We start from the raw sequence: 19,872 nt of genomic DNA, 5'->3' as shown, positions 1-19,872 counted from the left end.
GTCTCTCCTCCCAAATGTTACCTTAGAGAAGCCATTCTGACTCCCATTCAAGGCCATATCTATTTTACATACACCAATTTCTATTCACCTATACCCATAATGTTTTAAAACCTTTATTATGCACAATTTCCTTGAATATCAAATACCTCTTAATATAAAAGCAATTGGTAGAGAAAACAAGGCTGAGATGCATTTTGGTAAACAAATCATTAACCCCATTTTATCAGTTCTCCTTTTTTGTGCCATTTAATATCACAATCCCTGAAATAGGTGTTCAACTTTTGGCCCCAACTGAGAAAATTCAAGACAGGAAAGCTACTATGATTAAGTAAAGCTTTTAAATGAATTTGCACTTTATCATATCAACACTGACATACACCTGAAAAAGTAGTACAGATATGCAAAAAGTAGCTCTTCAAGCCACGGGCAATGTGGCATACAGGTGGGTAAAGACAGAGACTCAGCAGACCTCTGTAATGACAAGACTCCCACAGATTAGAAAGCACACAAATCACTGCCTTCTAAAATACTTCTGATTTACAAATCTAATATGTAGAAAATAAAACCTAATATCTCATTCAGACTAATCTTCACTTTTTTTTTTTTATTCTGCTCTCCTACAACTGAAAGGGCATTATTACATAAGTTGCCTAGACAGTGATTACACCTACAATTCAATTTACTGGCAATCAACAGCTCTATGTTCTAATCATTCTACTTTTACCTACCATGCCTACTGCATGCACCAAACACATCACTCTCTACCCTCCTGCTGCAAAAGGAAAGTAGAGCACCTTACACTGGCCACTAACAGAACATGTTGGTTGGTCCCACTCCAAATTACTGGCACTTATTCAACAAATAAGTAGTGTCCAGGTGAGAGACACAAAGAAGGCTATAGAGCAATAGAGGACTAAGTTGTTCAGAATTCTGAATTATCTTCATAAGCGTTACTGTGATATGCAATTATCTCCTTGTATTACATCACAATGGAAGACAAGAACACAAGAAGGCCAGGAAAAGAACGCATTTATATTTACCCTGTGTGGAAAGTAACTAGAATATACCAGCAAGAAGTTGCAGAATTCTCACTGCTAAAAGTGTAAGTAAACAAAAAAAAAAAATTTTTTTAATTTTTTAAAATTTAAAAAAAAATTTTTTTAATTTTTTTAAATCTATCTTAGACTGTTTACCTGCACTGTCCAATATAGTAGCCACCAGTCAATTTGACTGCAAACGTCAATATAAAATCATTAAAATTTTTTAAAAAGTAAAATTTCAGGTTCTAAATCACACCAGCCACTTTTCAAGTACCCAACAGTCACAGTTAGCATTGTTACTCCCTTATAAAATAACACACAGAACATTCCCACCATCACAAATTCTCCTACATAGCTCTGGTTTCACTCTCTTAAATGGCTGAATTATGTCCCCCAAAATTCATATGCCAAAGCTCCAAGCCTAAGGACCTCAGAATGTGACCATATTTCAAGGTGGAGTCTTAAAAAAAAAAAAAAACAATAGGGTTTTTATAGAAGTCACTAAGTTAAAATGCAATCACAAAAGTGGCCCCTAATCCATTAGGATTGGTGTCCTTATAAAAAAAAAAAAAAAAAGATTAGGACATGCAGTGAGGAAAGACCACACAAGGTCACAAGAAAAAGGTAGTTATCTATAAGCCAAGTATAGAGGCTACAAGAGAAACCAATCCTCTCTACAGCTTGACCTAAGATTTCAGTCTCCAGAATTGTGAGAAAATAAATTTCTGTTGTTTAAACCACCTAGTTTGTGGTACTCTGTTACAGTAGTTCTAGCAAAGTTATACAATAAGAATACCAAAGTTATTTTTATGATTTTTATTTCCATCATTACATTAAAATATAATCATTTTTTTATGGAAAATAGAACTTGGCATAGTTGACCCTCCACATCTGCAAGTTCTACAACCCTGGATTCAAACAACTACAGATAAAAACCATCTGAATGGAAAAAAAAAAAAAAAACTGCATGTGTATAGAATATAAACAGACTCTTTTTTTCCTTGTCATTATTTTCTAAACAACACAGTGTAACGACTATTGACATAGTATCTACATTGTCTTAGTTAATTCATCGAGAAATGATTTATTAAAGTATACAGAAGGTTACATGCAAATATTGTACAACTGTAAATAAGGACCACGTATTTTGACATTCTTGGGGGGTCCTGGAACCAATCCCCCAAGAATACTGACAGATAACCACACAAAAACTAAATTTGCACTGATTATTTACTTTATGGCAGTAGCTACGTTGGGTTCTGTGTAGACACTACTGCCCTTTTGGAGGCTGTAGCCTAGAAATCCCAATCATGAAGTTATCAGCAAGGTTTTAACAAGACCCAGTATTCACAAGAACCAATTTCTCAGATGTCTTATTTTCCTGCAGCAGTGTGTCTAGTGAATTAATTATAGTTGTGAAAGAATAGTTATAAAATTACTATTTATATACACACACATAAGCACATATATCTCTAATAATTTATTTTCATATAATTAACATACCTTAGACTTCACAATAACAATCTTTAAAAACTCAAACATTTGCATCATCTATAAAGAAACTAAAAATATAAGCAAAATTTATCAATATGGTATTAAGGCATTTAATCAAAGGACAGTATACTCATTATAGCAGAGATAAAGATAAAGTCAAATTAAGTTACTAAAAGAACTAATTACAGTGCTAGGGCTGTAGTTCAGTGATAGGGCACTTGCCTAGCACGTGTGAGGACTGGGTTTGATTCTCAGCACCACAAAAAAACAAATAAAATAAAGGTATTGTGTCCATCTACAACTAAAAGTATTTTTTCAATTGTTAAAAAAAAAAAAAAGACCTAATTCCAAAACCTCCTCAAAGAACAAAAATTGCTAAAACTATGATCTTTTCTCCAGATAAGAAAATGCAAAACTATACTGTCAATTAACCTGCACAGAGAATAAAAACTAATTCGTACTATCACACTTACTTCTTTTTGTTAAGTATTATCAATACATTAACCCAGAAATCGAATTCTATCTCTGTGTATGCTATTGTGTTTGACAGTAATTTTAGTGGATTCATTTGGGGAGAATTTTGATAAAGTTTTGATAACCCAAACCATTTTTTAGAAGCCTGTATGTATTTGGCTATATTTATAACATTATAAACATGATCAACCTCTTTAAAATAAGGTACTGATCAATGTTAACTCACCTGTCCTTCCAGCATTTCTCTTGGTAGTCCTGTCCTCTCCTGTTCTGAGCTGTTAGTTCTTCGTATGGAAAGGCTATGTGATTTGCGCTTTTGTTTTGCTTGGCGAGCAGTTGAACAACTTCCGCTTTCTGTGGGCATTACTTCTAAAAGGTAGTATCCTGGTCACTCCTGCAATAAGCTAAAAAACAGCAGAAAAAATGAGTACTTTATTTCTGATAAAGAAAAAACTGAAATAAAAAACTGTGAATAAGATAATTACTAGTTTTAATTACAAAATTCCTTACAATGATTAATATTTGTATATAATTTACCCCACAACAGATTAAGGTACTTTAAGGTAGAGACAACAGTCCTTGTTAAAGAGGTACTTTTAAATCAAATTTCATAACATTTTTTAAAAATCAGATAGCGTTTAAAATAAAAACAACTCTCCCTTAATGCAACTTCCTCCAGACTTAAGTCTACTGCCCCACAAAGACAACCAACTCTAATTGCATATTCTAACCTATAGTACATTCTAGAGTAATTCAGTCCAAAAGAAATATAAGCTATATACATAACTTTTAATTTTCTAATAGCCACATTCCAAAAAGTAAACACATGTGAATTTACTTTTAATGATTTATTTAACCCAACATATCTAAAAATATCTTACTGTTGATATAAAAAACATCAATGGAGTTAAAAACGGAACTCAGGGGTTGAGTGCTTGCCTAGCACACACAGGCCCTGGGTTCTATTCCCAACAACACAAGAAAAAAGAAGAGGAGGGTTATTTTATGTTGTTTTTATTATTACTTCTTCAAAATTCAATGTGTATTTTATATTCATAGCACATGTCAATTTGAACTAGTCACATGTGATTAATTTATTCAAATCTCTAAATAATTTGAACATTGTAATTTACCATTTGCACACTTTCTACTTGTCTTCTGCTATTCTATTACCCATTCCTCTTACCAACATAATTATATCACCATATTAACAATATTTTAAATAGTATGTTTACACCTTACACCTTTTTCTACTATAGATTAACCTGTTTTGAACATGACCTACTTATTTTTTGCTATAACTGATCCCTCCTCCTCTAAAGACAAGCTAACACCACACCACTTCATGTAAAAGCTGAGAAAGCAGCACTACCTTTCCCCCCAACACTGAGTAAGGCAAAACAGGATACATCCATGACCTCTAAAAAACCAACATGCCCCAAAGTATCTTGATTCAGAAAGGGAAGTTGGCCTAAGTCCCAACATTGGAGGAATGTTTGTTATATTAAACGCATATAACAACTTGATAGGAAAACATCTTTAAAATAATCCTAAGGAGTATATAAACATCCATATTCTAAGCAGACAGCTAAAACTGTGAGTGCAACAAGGTTTGAACCTGAAGACAAGACTTATTCTAGTATCCTGCCTTCTTCCTGACTCCTCAGACACTACCAGACTCTTGATAGAAATTCCTAGAATGCTATCCCTTTCTTTTTAAATGGCTTTCACTTAGCAATTATAACACTTCCAAACTTTATTACAAATGATTTATGCAAACTATACTATTTTAAGATCATCAGCTCTCTTTTCCTTTTAAACAAACTCAATTGTTTTGAAGGGGGAAAGTTTGTTCAAACATAAAGAAATATTATAACAAAAATAGGATGTATTCACAGAAAATGTTTATGTCTTTGAAATTAATAACATGATCAATGAGAATCTTTCCTATTTGGTTTATTAAGCATTCTAATTACAATCCTATTATCAAGATGAAAATATTTCTTTACACAAGAGAACACATTGTAAACTCAATCCATTTAGATTATTTTTAGAGTACTATCATTAAAATAATAGAAATCAATAAAAATAACCTTAGCATATAAGGAAGATTATAATTCATTCTTCTAAACAGTACTATATGAATGTGCATTGTTTGCCTTTTATCATATGCTATTTAGAACTCTCACCAATATATCATGTTATTAAAATTTTTACAGCCAAACCTAACCCAAAAATATTGTGAGAAATATAGAAAACAGTTTGCCTATTACTTATTTAAAAGTCTTTAAAAGTTTTAACTCACTCATAAAGGTTTCAATAGCTCTTAACCAAAACTTTTGTGTTAGTTTTGAAGTTACCATTTTACTATAAATAGCAGGATTACCTTTTCTTAACTTTCTATTTTGAAATATTTGCAGATTTACAGAAGTTACAAAGATGGTACCAAGAAGTTCCATATTTCCCCAATGGTTACATCTTAAATAGTATAATTTGATGATCAATTTGTTTATCTGTTAATCTTGTAGATATATCAGTTTGTTACATAAATTTCTGTAAATCCTACCATAATCAAGATGCAAAATTTCCCATCTCTATAAAGAGCACGCTCATGCTACTGATCAGTCATAAACACCCTTCAGAGCAACATCCTTAACTCCTGACAACTACTAATCTCTATATCCTCCGCAGAATTTTGTCATTTTGAAAATGTTATGTAAATGAAATCACAGAGTTAAGTGCCTTTTTGAGATATTTTTTCCACTTGGCTTAATGCTCACAATCCATCCAATTTGTGACATGTATCAATGATTATCTTCTTTACATTGCTAGGTAGTATCCACAGAATATGTTTAACTGTAAGTTTGTTTAACCATTCAACTATTGTAAAACTTTTTAATTCTTTCCATTTTTTTACTATTACAAAGTTGCTATAAACAATAACATATAGGTTTTTTTGCATGAATTCAAGTTTTCATATCCTTTGGAAAAAGAGCCTAGGAGCCAGACTGTTGAGTTGTAGAGTACGTTTAGTTTCTAAAAATTTCTTGAAATTGCACTTACATTTCCACCAACCATTCCATACAAGTTAATATGGTGGCAAACTGTTTCCACTGGATAACTTCCAACCAAATACATGCATTACAATTACTTGCCCAAAACCTGGTACTAAAAGGAGATTTTTTTTTTTCACAATTTTGTCTTTTAGCAACTTTCTAAATTCCGTGAAATCATATGTCAAAGGAGGGGTCATAATGTCTTTGCCATATACTGTGGTTAATGTTTAAAGATTATTTGGCTAATTAAAATTTTGCCTCTTTCTATAATTTCTTCAGTTACTGTTCACCTACCAATTCTCCAAAATTAGTTCTGTGCTTTCCTAATCTCTTAAAATTTTTTTTCTTTTAATCCTTCTCTTTGTCACAATTTTTGCCTACAAATTTTCCTAATTTTTTTTTAATTTTATTTTTGTCTCTGCATTCACACCCTCCATCTTTTTTCCCAGCTGTCTGACTGGTCCTATCATCACTTCCTTTCACACCAAATTCACCAGAAAAAGTCCCTGACCCAAGAACTATAATCTTAAAGATGCAGATACTACTGCTTTTACCTCAAGCCATGTGTATTAGAATAAAAATTTGTAAATATCTGATGTCATAAGAAGTTTAGGAGTTTTTTAGATTGGCATCATAAAAAGAGAGGGACAAGGAAGTTGCAGGTGATTTGAATACTAATTTACCATAGAATCTGAGCTAGACAATCAAGGAAATGAAAGAAAAAAAAAAATGGATGAGATACTGAAGGCAAGTGAATGGATTAGCAGTTCTACCTGCAGTTGAAAAACTATTATAAAGGTCTCTTAGGAGACTGAAATAAAAAGTCACTAATTCTCAAAATTCCCTGTCAAATAGAATTCCCAAACCTAATTAACAGTCTGATAATATCTGATATACTAAATAATTTAGTAAATTAATCTTAGAACTATAAAAAGAAAGAAATTTTTCCACACTAAAAATAAGGTACTTGGGGCCAGGGGGTTAGGTCAGTGGCACAGCACTGGCTTAGCATTCATGAGGATGTGGTCTGATCCCCAGCACACAGAAAAACAAGTAAGTATGGGCTGGGAATGTGGCTCAAGGGTAACGCGCATACCTGGCATGCGCGGGGCACTGGGTTCGATGCTCAGCACCACATAAAAATAAAATAAAGATGTTGTGTCCACCAAAAACTGAAAAATAAATATAAAAAAATTCTCTCTCTCTCCTTAAAAAAAAAAAGAAAGTAAAAATACAATCTATTTTAACTCTTACACACTGTTGTGCCTGAATACAAACTAAAACAAAAACTAAAATTCCAAAAGAAAATTATTCTCCCTCAAAAGTATTCCCATTAATAAGCCAGAGCCAGAAACTCAAAGGTCAAATGTTTTCTTTTATATGTAAAAGCTAGAGTAAAATAAAGGAGGAGGGAAGGTTAGAATATCATCAAGATATAGTGAAGATCAGTAATATAAAAGATGAAGATCAAGAGGCAGAGTGGGGGGGACAGAAAAGGGGCAGAAATGCAGAAGGAATTCTTTAAAAAAAACCATGTTATGTGCATATGTAAATATACTACAGGTAATTTCATGTGTAAGTAAAAAGAACCAATCAAAAATAAATAAATAAATAAATAAGCAAAAGGAAGTCTAGTGGAATTGAGGAAGGAGAAGGGGGATTGTGAACTGAAACCAATTCCATACATGTAGGATTTTGTCAAGATGAACCCAACTACTATGTATAACTTCAATGACCTAATAAGAAAATTCACATTTGCCCAATATTATAGGACAAATCACCACATTAAGTAAAAGACTATGGAAATAAAATATCCTCCTGGTTTTTTGTTTTTTATTATGCTGTGCTGGGGGTTGAACCCAGGGCCTCCCACATGCTAGGCAAGTGCTCTACCACTGGGCTACACCCCCAGCCCCTCCTGGATTTTACAAACACCATTAAAAAGGAAAAAAAAAAAAAAAAACTATAACTAATCCCTCTGAAAATCCAACCTCTCTATCCTGTCATTCAAATAAACATACTTTAATATAAACTCTCCTTCTTAACTCTTAACTGATTTATGGTCTCATTTGTTCTTATATGCTGCCACACATCATCCCTGCTATGTTTTGTAAGCAAAACAAAAACAACAGACACACAGCTTTGCTGCAGCAGCGCTATGCACAGAACAGACACTTGCCAAATATTTAATAAATTAATGAAATTCATAAGCATAACAGTATTAGTTAGCAAGCAGAATTCCCACCTTTGTAAATGCTGTAAATGAACACTTAGCTTTCTGCTCCTTTCAAATGGCTCCTTTTTTTAGTAGTCCAGATACTAATTAAACTGCCACTACTAAATTATCAGATTCTTCTAAGAACATATAATTTGAGGACACTAAACAGCCAAAATGGTTTTCAAAAGCTACAACAAATTATGAAATAAAAAAAAACAATACTTTCTACTTCATATTCAGGGGAAATTTAAACATTTTTCTTTCAAGAAGAGAAAAACAAATGGTTAATTTCACAAATGTTATTCCTGTGCAAAGCAATGGTTAATGGACATTACATGCATGTGACATTAAAAAATATAAAATGTGACTAAATTTCAACAAGTTAAAAAATTTTAGTAATATTTTACTGTAATAGCACTTATAGCTGAATTTAGGACTAGAGAGCTGGAACACCAAACATAATATTGGGAGGGAATGGAAAGCAACCTCAGAAACCTCATCAGTGTTAAGATGTTTTGTGAATGCATGCCTATCAATTCCATGGATAATGCTGAGCTGGCAGACATCAATAGATTGGATAAACGTCACTAAAATTTTTTAAAGATTTCAATAGCTAAAAGAATTAACTCAAAATAAAGATAAAACAATGTAAAATCTTTTCCTAGAAAAATCATGATAGGAATATTAAGAAAACTCTTAGTATTGCCTCTGGGAAAAGGACTGAAGTACAGATTTTAGCTCAGGACATGCACAGAGTAAGTGAATCATCTTATATAGCTACCCAAAAAGAAGTGCTAAAAGAGACTGAAAGGAAAAAAATTAATATTCCAAAGACCTCCTGCATCCAGCACTTTGCAAGAATGCTTGCTTGGCAAAAACAAAACTAGGTTGATTAAAAAAAAACCATTTTAGAAGACAGGAAATGAAGACTTACAATTTCCTTGCCCCAAAGTCATACTTTTGTTATCTGTGGCCAATGTCTGCTGCCCTGTCTCCTATGTGCAGCATTAATAGAAGAGCAGTGTCCAAAGCAAGGGACTAAAAGTGCCACTCCATTTATTCCACTTCGGTCATATTTAAACATTGTGTTCAACTAGCTTAGTGCACACCCTTAGCCCCAGTGATCCTAGAGGCTGAAACAGGAGGATCACAAGCTCCTCGCCAGCCTTGGTAACTTAGTGAGACCTTTTTTTAAAAAAAGAAAAAAAGGGCATGTAGCTCTGTGGTAGAACATCCCTAGGTTCGACCCCTAGTACCACAATAAACACATACATATATACATACAGTGTTCGAGTATGTAGACCACATTTCAAATGGAATTCAAGAACACTCGAATTTGAACAGGAAAGTAGCCAAAACAGCAAGGAGAGGGCAGTGTGGTAAAGCAGGGTTCTTTCTAAGAAGAGGAGAAAATATCCTAGCAGTATAGAAGAATTATCTTGAGCTGTCTTATTTATTTAGAAGTAAATAATTCCTGGAATGCTTTGATGGCCATTAACTCATAGGCCAAAATACTGAATTTAAGGGAGATCCATCTGAGCTTAAATGAAATTTCCAAACAATTAGAAGACCATGACAACAGCGTCAACCCATCTCGCCAAGCATAAGGAATGTTGTGGAGTAAAAACCTCGCTGACCATAATGTTGTGGTGTGTTAGTAACAAATCACAGGGTCAGTCATGAAGTTTTACTGCCAGCAGCCAAGATGCAGAGATCTAAATCTCTTGCCACATCTCAACCCCGACTGAGGGTAAGGAGAGGCTTATAAAGCTAAAAACCAAAAATAAAGGGGAAGCAGAAAAAGGAATCATAAACAACGACCTTCTGGTGTGGTTCACACCTGTAATTCCAGAGTCTGGTGTGGCTTATGCCTGTAATCCCAGAAGCTCTAAAAGAGGACATAGTACTGCATATTTTTAGAGGTACCTCGTTTGTTCTCTTCAATTGAAAAGTGTCTGGTGTGGCTTACATCTGTAAATCCTGAGGTTCTGGTGTGGCCCTGCCTAGAATCCCAGCGCTTGAGACAGGGTGTCTGAGGAGATGCCAGATCATTATCCCAGAGATCTGGTAAACAGACAGTGACAACGACAGTCTGGGGTCTGGGCCTGGAGAGAGGGTCTGTCCCTTGTTTTTGTTCTTTTATTTGTTCCATGTGTTCATATCCATCTCCATCTGTCCCTGACACTGTTGTCTGACTGTTCTCCTTAGTGCATACCTTCCTTTTTATTTTGAATTCTATATTTTTTTGAGCTCATAATTTTGATCCAGCATGCCTAGGTTAATGTGTTTTTTCTGATCAGACCTATTTTATTGAACTATAAAGGTTTTTAATACTCTGCTTTATTCAGAAGCCAATTTACAAGGGTTAGCTCTCAATCTGATAGGTTTTTAAAAAATAAGCTACAAGGCCCTTGTTTGTTTTGTATATGTATGTACACAGGTATGCTGTCATGTTTCCATGTGTTTCGGATCAAAACTGACATTAACATGGAGTCTTGCACTGAGATTTCAAAGGCCTGAAAGACCAGACAAGTGTAGCAGGTCAGATTCCCTACAGGCATACCCTGAAATGTTGATGCATGAAGTTGCGAGAATAAGCAGGTAAAGCAGGGTTCTTTCTAAGAAGAAAGACTACAGAAAACTACAATAGACATCCCAGGGATAAAGAGATGACAGTAAAATGAAATGTATGTTGAGGAAAGCTGCTGGTTGTGGACAAAAGCAATCCTGAGAGATAAGAGAGGCCATGTGGACTGCAAACAGCAAGACCAAAGGGACAGGATTGCAAAAGTTCTTTGGAAATCACATCTCATCACCATGTGCCACAGGATCTAATGTTTACCCAGATGGGTTTTGATCTTGTTTTGGCCCCATCCCTTCTTTCTATGTCCCTATTCCTCCACTTGGAAATGAAAATGTTTACTCTCCACAATTATATATTGAATGTGTTACCTGATTTTGATCTTTACAGAGGCTTACAGACAAGAGTTTTCCTTGACTCACAGATGAGACTTTGGACTGGGACTTTGGGGCAATGCTGAAACTGTGAAAACTATGGAGCCTTTTGCAGATAGACTAAATGCATACTGCACTGTGAGGTGGACATCAGTTTGGAGACCCAAGGGAGAAATGTTATGGTTTAGATATGAAGTGTCTCCCTAAAACTCATGTATGAGGCATAGTTAGAAGTTAAATGACTAGATTATGAAAGCTGTAACCTAATTACTGGATTATTCCATTTGATGGATTAATAATGGAAAGGACTACTATACTGGATAAAAACTGTAGGCAGGTGGGTGTGGCTGGAGGAAGCAGGTCACTGGGAGCATGCTTTGGGTTTATATTTTTGTCCCTGATACCTTATTCTCTCTCTGCTTCTGGGCTGTCATGATCTTAGCAGCTTTTCTCCATCATACTATTCTTCCATGAGAGTCTGCCTTACCTTAGGCAGAGCAATGGAGCCATCTGATCAGGATCTGAATTTCTGAAACTGTGAACTCAGAAGTAAACTTACTCTCTTCTAAGTTATTCTGGTGAAGTATTTCAGTCATAGCAATACAGAGCTGAATAACACAGGTATGGACTACCATACCCTAAATAAACTTTTCTCATCAAAAAAATATTTACATATACGCTCATATATTAAAATTTTTTGTAATGGATCCAAATACTCTTGGGTCACATGATTTAAAGGATTCAATTTAAAATTTAAATCAGGTACAAATAAAAGTAAAGATGTCTATAAAATTATTTCTAGGATTTTTCTTCAACAAGGAAGAGACGAATAATACTGTTCAATACACTTGTCTAGTGTCTTGCTTTTTAAAAAATGTTAATTAGATTTGACATATCTGAAATTAACAATAGATTGTTAAAGACATCTGATTAATTTACAAAGTTAAAACACTAGCTGTTAAAGTATGCTTAACTTCTTCAATTCTATGAGGTGATATACTTGAACATTGTTTTCACAAATTGGCAGACAAAAAAAAACTAAAAGGTTCTAGGTATAAAATATATTTAGTAAAAAAAGAAAAACATATCTAGGTAAGTCTCTATGTTGGTAAAGTTGTAATACAGCTAAGTAAACAACAAGAGGGTCTAATTAAGTGATAAAAAGATCTATGTAAATAAAGGATAAATTTTAAAAGGTTTGTGTGTAACTAAGTTGGTTATATATAAGTAACACAAACAGTCAAAGCTATTCAAGGTTATTCCCTAAAGTCAAATATTAATGTACTAATATAATCAGAGTTTGATCTATATGTTAAAATGACAAGGATTTCTTAAAACATTAATTTACTCTTAACATTCTGTCTGTTAAGTTATATTCTCTAGAACAACTAGTCTTTTTTTAAATATTTATTTAGTTGTAGATGAACACATAGTATCTTTGTTTATTTTTACGTGGTGCTGAGGATTGAACCCAGTGCCTCACACATGTGAGGCAAGCACTTTATCACTGAGCTACAATCTCAGCCCCAAGAGCAACTAGTTAAAAAAAAAAAGGGTTTGTACAACTCTTGCAAACCACAACTGTTTTTAGAGTATTGTATTACATCATACAATCTAAATTTTCTTTAAAAGCTAAATTTGGTTAATATAAAACAACATAATTGTGGTGTTATTACTCTTCTTTTGTATATTTTGTGTTCATATCTTCCAGGTATACAAGTATTTAAAGTAAAAGGTTTAAAAGAACATTTTATTAAGCTGGTGTTCTCCAAACTGAAGTTGCCCATAATAATTATTTCAGACTTATAATGATAATAAATTTTATTGGGCATTTATTAATCATTTAAAGTTCTGTAACCAAACCTAAACCTTATGTTACCTTTTACACTGAGATAAAAATGTAAATGTTGGGGCTGGGGTATGGCTCAGTGATACAGCCCTCACCTAGCATACGTGACACACTGGGTTTGATCCTCAGCGCCACATAAAAATAAAATAAAAGGTATCAACCTACAACTAAAAAAAAATTTTAATGTAAATATTGATTCTAAAAGATAACCAATTTCTGATCAGTTTAAAGGTTAATAATGTAAAACAAAAACATTTTGCTACTTTTCCACACAAAAGAAAGACTTAAAAGCTCTCAGTCTTTCTTTGATTCATGTTTTAAATAATATTATGTTAACCAATGCTCAGACTCAGAAAACAATATATATAAACTTTATAAAATGATATTTAAGGAAAAGATAAAAAATTAGACCTGGTAGTGTCCGGATAGCCTGCCTGTTTACATATCATAGCAGCCCCTCCCTTCCCTTTTAGTTAAGGAGGCTGATAAGGTAAGTTAGCACAACCCCTCACAGTGACAACCCCACACTTTGTAGAGACCCTCCTAAATGGTGCACTAGATAAATGGATGACCAACAGTAATATTATTCAATACCAGAGTCTGTTGCTTGACCATTCTCAGCTCACCTCTGCCCCAGCTCGGGCCCTGAACCCCACCTCACTGATGCCAGAAGATGACTCACACGAGCCCCTCCACAACCATGGAAAAATGCTTGACCAGTTGAGCTCAGGAAGGTCTGATTTGACTGATGTTCCTATGACTGAGGCAGAAGCCTTTCTATTCACAGAGGGCAGCAGCCAAATCATAGATGGAACTTGAAGGGCCGGAGCTGCAGTCACCACAGAAACTGAAGTCATCTGGGCTCAGGCACTCCAAGCAGGAACCTCAACACAGGAACTAATTGCCCTGATACATGTTTTAAGGTGGGCTAAAAGTAAGAAAGTAAATATTTAAACAGACAGCAGATATACCTTTGCTACTTCCATGTGCACAGAGCCATTTATAGAGGTGGGGGTTACTAACTGCTGAAAGAAAGTTCATAAAAAAATAAAATAAAGATGAAATATTAGCCCTACTTGAGGCAATGTGGTTACCTAAATAGATGGCTTTTATACACTGCCGGGGTTACCAAAGAGGAGATTCACCAGTTAATAGGGAAACAATTTTGCAGACAAAACAGAACAGATGGCTTAAGTCTCCAAACCAGCCACCAAGGTAACCCTGTCTTTATATCCTAAAACCAGCCTTCATTCCCACCACATTATCTCCACATTATCTCTTTAGAGACGGCCAAAGAAAAGGGGGAACCAAATTGGAACCTGGTGGACTTTTCCTTATTCCAAGATTTATATGCTGCAACCCATTGGGGAAAGAACGAGTTAACTGACTTTCTGTCTAAGGCCTATTATATTCCAGGACTAAAACAAACAGCCCAAGACATCTCTGTGCGATGTCCAACCTGCCAACAGGTAAATATCAAACAAGGAAGGCAAACCTACCCTGGGATCTGCAAAAGAGAACTGCCTGGAGACCACCTGGAAGTCAATTTCACTGAGGTAAGGCCTCCTTTGAATGGTTGTAAATATCTCTTAATTTTTGTGGATAGTTTCTCAGGTTGGCCAGAAGCATATCTTACCAAAAATGAAACTGCTTGGACTGTTACAAAACTTCTTGTCAATGAAATCATACCTCACTATGAATTGCCAATTGTCATAGGTCAGATAACCTATAATGGCTGCAGCATTCACTGCAGCCGTATCATAAGGAATATCACAGGCTCTAAATATAAACTGGAAACTCCATGTGCTTGCGTCCCCAAAGTTCTGGGCAAGTAGAGTGCATAAACCAGACCCTAAAGTGTACACTCATAAATCTGCCTTACAGACTGGTGCTAGGTGGCCTATGCTTTTTCCTGTCACTCTCTTACAGGCCGATGCACCCCTTATAAGGGAAATCTTTCTCCTTTTGAAATCATGTATGGGAAACATGATTTCATCTTTTGCTTCCTTGAGAAAATGACATTCATTTGGCAGAAATCAGCCACCAACTTCTTGTAGACTACTTTAAGTCCTGCAAGAGACCCAATCCCAAGAGACCACTGATTTCCAACATCCGATCCAGTCTGGAGACAATGTCTACATCAAGCAGTTCCAAAAGGAAAGGACTGACTCCCAGCTGGGGAGGACCCCACTCCATCCTGACCACCTCAACAACCATGAAGGTAGATAAACTTACAGAGCAGATTCATCACACCTGAGTCAAAACAGCAAAAACATCACCCATGGAGGAATGAATGGCTCACAGAGACCCGACCATCCTCTAAAGATAAGACTAAAAAAAAAAATATTTACCCCTTACTGCAAACTGTTCATGGGTTTATTAACCTATCATGGCCAGAATTGGCAAATGATTGCTGGCTATGCTTAAAATCTAAGCCTCCTTACTATGTAGGGTTGGGTTCCACAGAGATGCCCACAGTATAGCCAAATACTACTTACTGTATAAACTCTGGACCCAAGCTTACTTTAGGGGTATATCTAGAAAAAGCCACTTGTATTGGTTTTCCTAGTACCGATATGCCTCCTAACTTTCCTGTGAACATTTACTCCTATAATATTTCTGGAAATTATACTGTATCTTATTTTGCTCCTAATGACACTCGGTTTGCCTGTGACAGTGGTTTGTCTCAATGTACCTCTTCACAGCAATATCCCAACATCTGCATTGTAGTGCATGTGTTACTTCAGACCTACACCTACAGTAGGCCAGGAGGGGCTCCAAATCACCTATGTCCAGATAAAAAGGGCAGTTCCTCTCCTCATTCCAGGCCCTTGTGGGATTAAATGTAGCAGGAGCAATTGCAGTGGGTCTTGCAGCCTTAATAAAAGAGAACAGGGACTCACCTCTCACCCAGGAGGTAAATGACAATTTAAGCCACTTAGAGCAGGAAATCAACCATTTATATGACCAAGTCTAATATTCAACTGAAGTGGCACTTCAGAATCATAGGGGCCTAGATCTCTTGTTCACGTCCCAAGGAAGGCTCTATATGACCCTAAGGAAAGCTTGGTGCTTCTGTGCAAATAAATCTGGAGTCATTAAAAGTTCCTTTGCCAAAACAAGAAAAAAGATACAAAGGAAAAATCAAGAGTTAAAACAAAATAAGTCCTGGATCCAGAGATGGTACGAATGGAACCCTTGGTAGACTACCCTCCTCACTGGCCTAGCTGGACCTGTGGTCCTAACATTCACAGGATTGCTCCTTGGCTCTTGTCTTAAACTAGCTTATTAAATTTCACTGAACAACACATTTCCTCTGTTAAACTGATGTATATGTGCAGCCACATACCCAACATAGAATAATCAAGGATTTGATTGTCTTTAGAAGAGGGGGAATATTATGGGCTGATTCGAAAATCCTGACCAGACTTACCCCATTATGTTCACACACCTTACCTATGTGAAGTTGGTCCCCTTCCATATGGTGCCCACATCTGCCCTCCTTGCCTCCTGACTGCAAGTTCCTGGTTTGGCAGTACCAATGTATAGAGACATGTCTCTTCTCCTTCCTCTCTTCTAAGAATGTGATTTTTTAAAATGCAACTTTGTAACTTTTTTATAACCTGGTAATTTTCCACTTTTATGAACTGTATCTTTGATTATGATTGCATCTTCTGCCTCCCCCACTTTTGTGTTTCTTAGCTTTATAAGCCTGTCCATAACCTCAATCAGGGTCAAGATGTAGTATGAGCCACACCAGAGGCTCCTTCATGGGCAGGCTCATATCCATTACCACAGGGGACCCAGAATCTTACAAGGCAGAGAGCTCCCACAACTAGAGAAGGAGAGTACCCGCTTCTGCGTTCAAGGCTTCGGGATCCCCGTGAACCTGAGATCTCTCTAGGGCCTCCAAATGATGTGGCCCATAAGTAATAAATCACCGGGTCAGTCTTGAAGCAGGACATGAAGCTTTACTGCCATCAGTTGAGATACAGGAATCCAAATCTCTGGTCACATCTCAACCCCGACTGAGGGTAAAGACAGGCTTACAAAACTAAAAACCACAAATAAAAAGGACGCAGGAAAAGTAATCATAAGCAATCATAATCAAAAAACACACTTCATAAAAAAGTGAAAAATTACTGGGTTACAAAAAGTTACAAAGTTGCATAAAGAAAAAAATCACATTCTTAGAAGTGAGGAAGAGAACATCTTATACATTGGTACTGCCAAACCAGGAATTTGCGGTCAGGAGGCAAGGGGGACAGATGTGGGCACCATACGGCAAGGGGCCAACTTCACACAGGGTGAGGTGTCTGAACAAAAATGGGTAAGTCCGGACTGATTTTCAAATCCGCCCATAACATTCGGATGTTTCAGCTCACAAGGTGAAGGGCTTATTCATGCAACTTTGGAAGGCAGGTATATTACAGGTGTTGCTGTTCTATTCGGAGAACAGCTGCCTGGCCAGTAGCAGAGGACCCGGAGGAGAGGCGAAGCCTTGAGAAGAGAAACCAAAAGCACTGCGCGGGGCAACCACTCCGGCATCCGAGCACCGCGCACTCCGGCCCCTTCCAAGCGGCCCTGCCAAGACCCCCTCTTTGCAATCGTAGACCACCGTCTTCGAACAGCCTCCAAGTGGCTTCCCGCGCGACACTGGCAGCCCGGGCAGGTGCCGCTCTGGGACACCAGAGGGAAAAAGGGCGCCGCGAACACCGGCCCAAGCGACCCTGACACCGTCCCACGCCGGCCCTGCCACAGCCGCACAGCGACTCCTCTTCCGCAGCATCCTCCGGTCCACCTCGACCCCCTCCCCGAGACCCACTCCTCCTCCAGGTACCACGGGAAGGACACGGAGCCCGACAGCTGGGAAGATGGCGGCACTTACCTGTCACAGCAGCTGTACTCTCCACCGCCCGGAGCCAGCCCGGGTGGCACTCAGCCCGTAAGTCCCCACGACACGGCCCGCAGTACTGACCCGCAGACCTGCAGGACACCAGCCGACTCCGCACTGACGCGACCCAGCGACCCCCAACTTACCGTCCCCGCACTTCCGGCACCGCCGGAAGTCCCTCTTGACCACCGCCCCACACCCAGAGCCACCGGAAGCTCCGCCCAAGCGTGGCGCCTCCGGAAGTCTCGTCCAGGCTTCGGCCCCGCAGGCCCGGTTCCCCGCAGGTCTGTGCGCTGCGCTATGGTGCAGTCGCCCTGCCATCCTAGCTAACCGTAGCAGGGCGCGAACGGGGGCCGGACGAGTGACCTGGGGAAGGCGGCGAGCATGGCGTCCCTGGTGACACGGGCGGGCTCGGACGCTGGAGGGCTCGAGCCTCGCGGACACGCCGGGACTCGTGTCCCGAGCTAGCCCGGCCCTACAGCCCCTTGGCCACCCAGGCGCTCGGGCACCGTCTCCTAGGACCCCGGGCGCCTCCACCTTGGGAGAAATCACCCGAGCTACTCACCGCAGCAGCGGTTCCGGGGGCGGGGGGTCCACGGTCAGGCAGGTTTCAAATCCATCTGTCCTAAAAACTAAAGACGAGAAGGAAAATAGTCTCTTAAAATGCAAGGTCAAGTATACTGTTTATAACAATCAATTCCGAAATCTTTCAAATCCACACCGTTTTATACGCTAATTTGCTGCTAACCGCTTAACTGGCAGCGCTCTGTGGTAGTCTTGCTATTTGCCTGCAGGGGAGCCTGATGGAGATAGAACTATTAATATTTCAGCTTATCTGCAGAAGATGACTCACCCAGTTTCCTTCTGAAATATTTGATCACCATTGGCTAAAAAAGAGAAAACAGAATCAGCTGTTCACTGCAAAAGGTGGGACTTAAGCTTTAATCTAGGTTGGAAAACTACATAATAGACTGGAACCATTACATAAACAGCCTTCTCTACAAACAACTCTACCTGAGTCTTTAAAGCTCATCTGGACTAAATCAAAAGTGCGAAAGCATTATTTAAAGTATTATTTTAAAATAATACTCGAGATTCAGATTCAAAAAGCAGTGATATGTTTTTGGAGAAGAAGCAAATTTAATGTGCTTGAGGATTCAAATAACCAAAGATATATGTAAAGTAAAACGTGAAATTACTTCTGCAGTCAATATAAAAGCTTATCACTGGAAACAATTCTGCAAGATGAACTAAGATATATGGATTCTTAGAGAAAATCATTTCCAAACTAGAAGTTTGTCACAAATATTATTTAGCAACAAATATTATACAAGACATTCTGCTAGGCATAATAGCCCATATTATCATATTCAACTAACTCACATTCTACTAGGTGGTTTTGTTTTGCAATATAACATCCATAGTTTGTATGGCACTTAAGATACTGTTAATGGTAGTAATGTTTTTCTTTGATATATTTAGGATTCCACAAAAGCCACAATTGAGTACATTATGCGGTATCACAAAACCAAAAGAAAGGAATCAAGTTTTGAGGGCCAGTCAATTCAAATAATTTGTAACTTCTTTAATCCCCAAGAACACAAAGTGGAAACTACTATTCTAAACTGAATTTTACCTAAATATGAGAATGTTGAAATGACTTCAAAAGTGAAAAAAGACAGCATGCAGCACAAGGATTAAGATCCAGATGCCAAAGCCCACATTCTCCCCACTGTGTATAGTTTGATAGGGCTGCAGTAACAAAATCACAGAATAGGTGGCTTGAACAGAAATTTTCTCTAATTTTAGAGTTCTGGAGATTAGACCTTCAAGATCAAGTTGTTGTTTCCTTCTGAGAAATATGAGGGTGAATCTATCCATGCCTGTTTCTG

At 37.3% G+C, this 19,872-nt stretch overlaps 1 protein-coding gene across 2 annotated transcripts in view; it reads right to left on the bottom strand.

The window, feature by feature from the left end:
• Wdr37 (WD repeat domain 37) overlaps nt 1-18,808 on the bottom strand; it is a 71,133-nt gene extending 52,325 nt beyond the window's left edge. Inside the window, exons 1-3 of one of the 2 annotated variants that reach the window (XM_071619875.1) lie at nt 18,702-18,808; nt 18,546-18,612; nt 3,235-3,412 (exon numbers count right to left, since the gene is read on the bottom strand). In XM_071619875.1, the coding sequence (XP_071475976.1) occupies nt 3,235-3,372 (138 nt within the window). In that variant the 5' untranslated portion in view covers nt 3,373-3,412; nt 18,546-18,612; nt 18,702-18,808. Of the gene's footprint in view, nt 1-3,234; nt 3,413-17,974; nt 18,148-18,545; nt 18,613-18,701 lie in introns of those variants that run through there. The other variant, XM_027948025.2, reaches the window with a different exon arrangement.
• Nucleotides 18,809-19,872: the final 1,064 nt, after the last annotated feature.

The sequence above is a fragment of the Marmota flaviventris genome, chromosome 12, assembly GCF_047511675.1.
Source record: "Marmota flaviventris isolate mMarFla1 chromosome 12, mMarFla1.hap1, whole genome shotgun sequence".
Lineage (NCBI taxonomy): Eukaryota > Metazoa > Chordata > Mammalia > Rodentia > Sciuridae > Marmota > Marmota flaviventris.
Note: the sequence above shows the minus strand (reverse complement) of the source record. Positions and strands in the feature narration are given on the sequence as shown.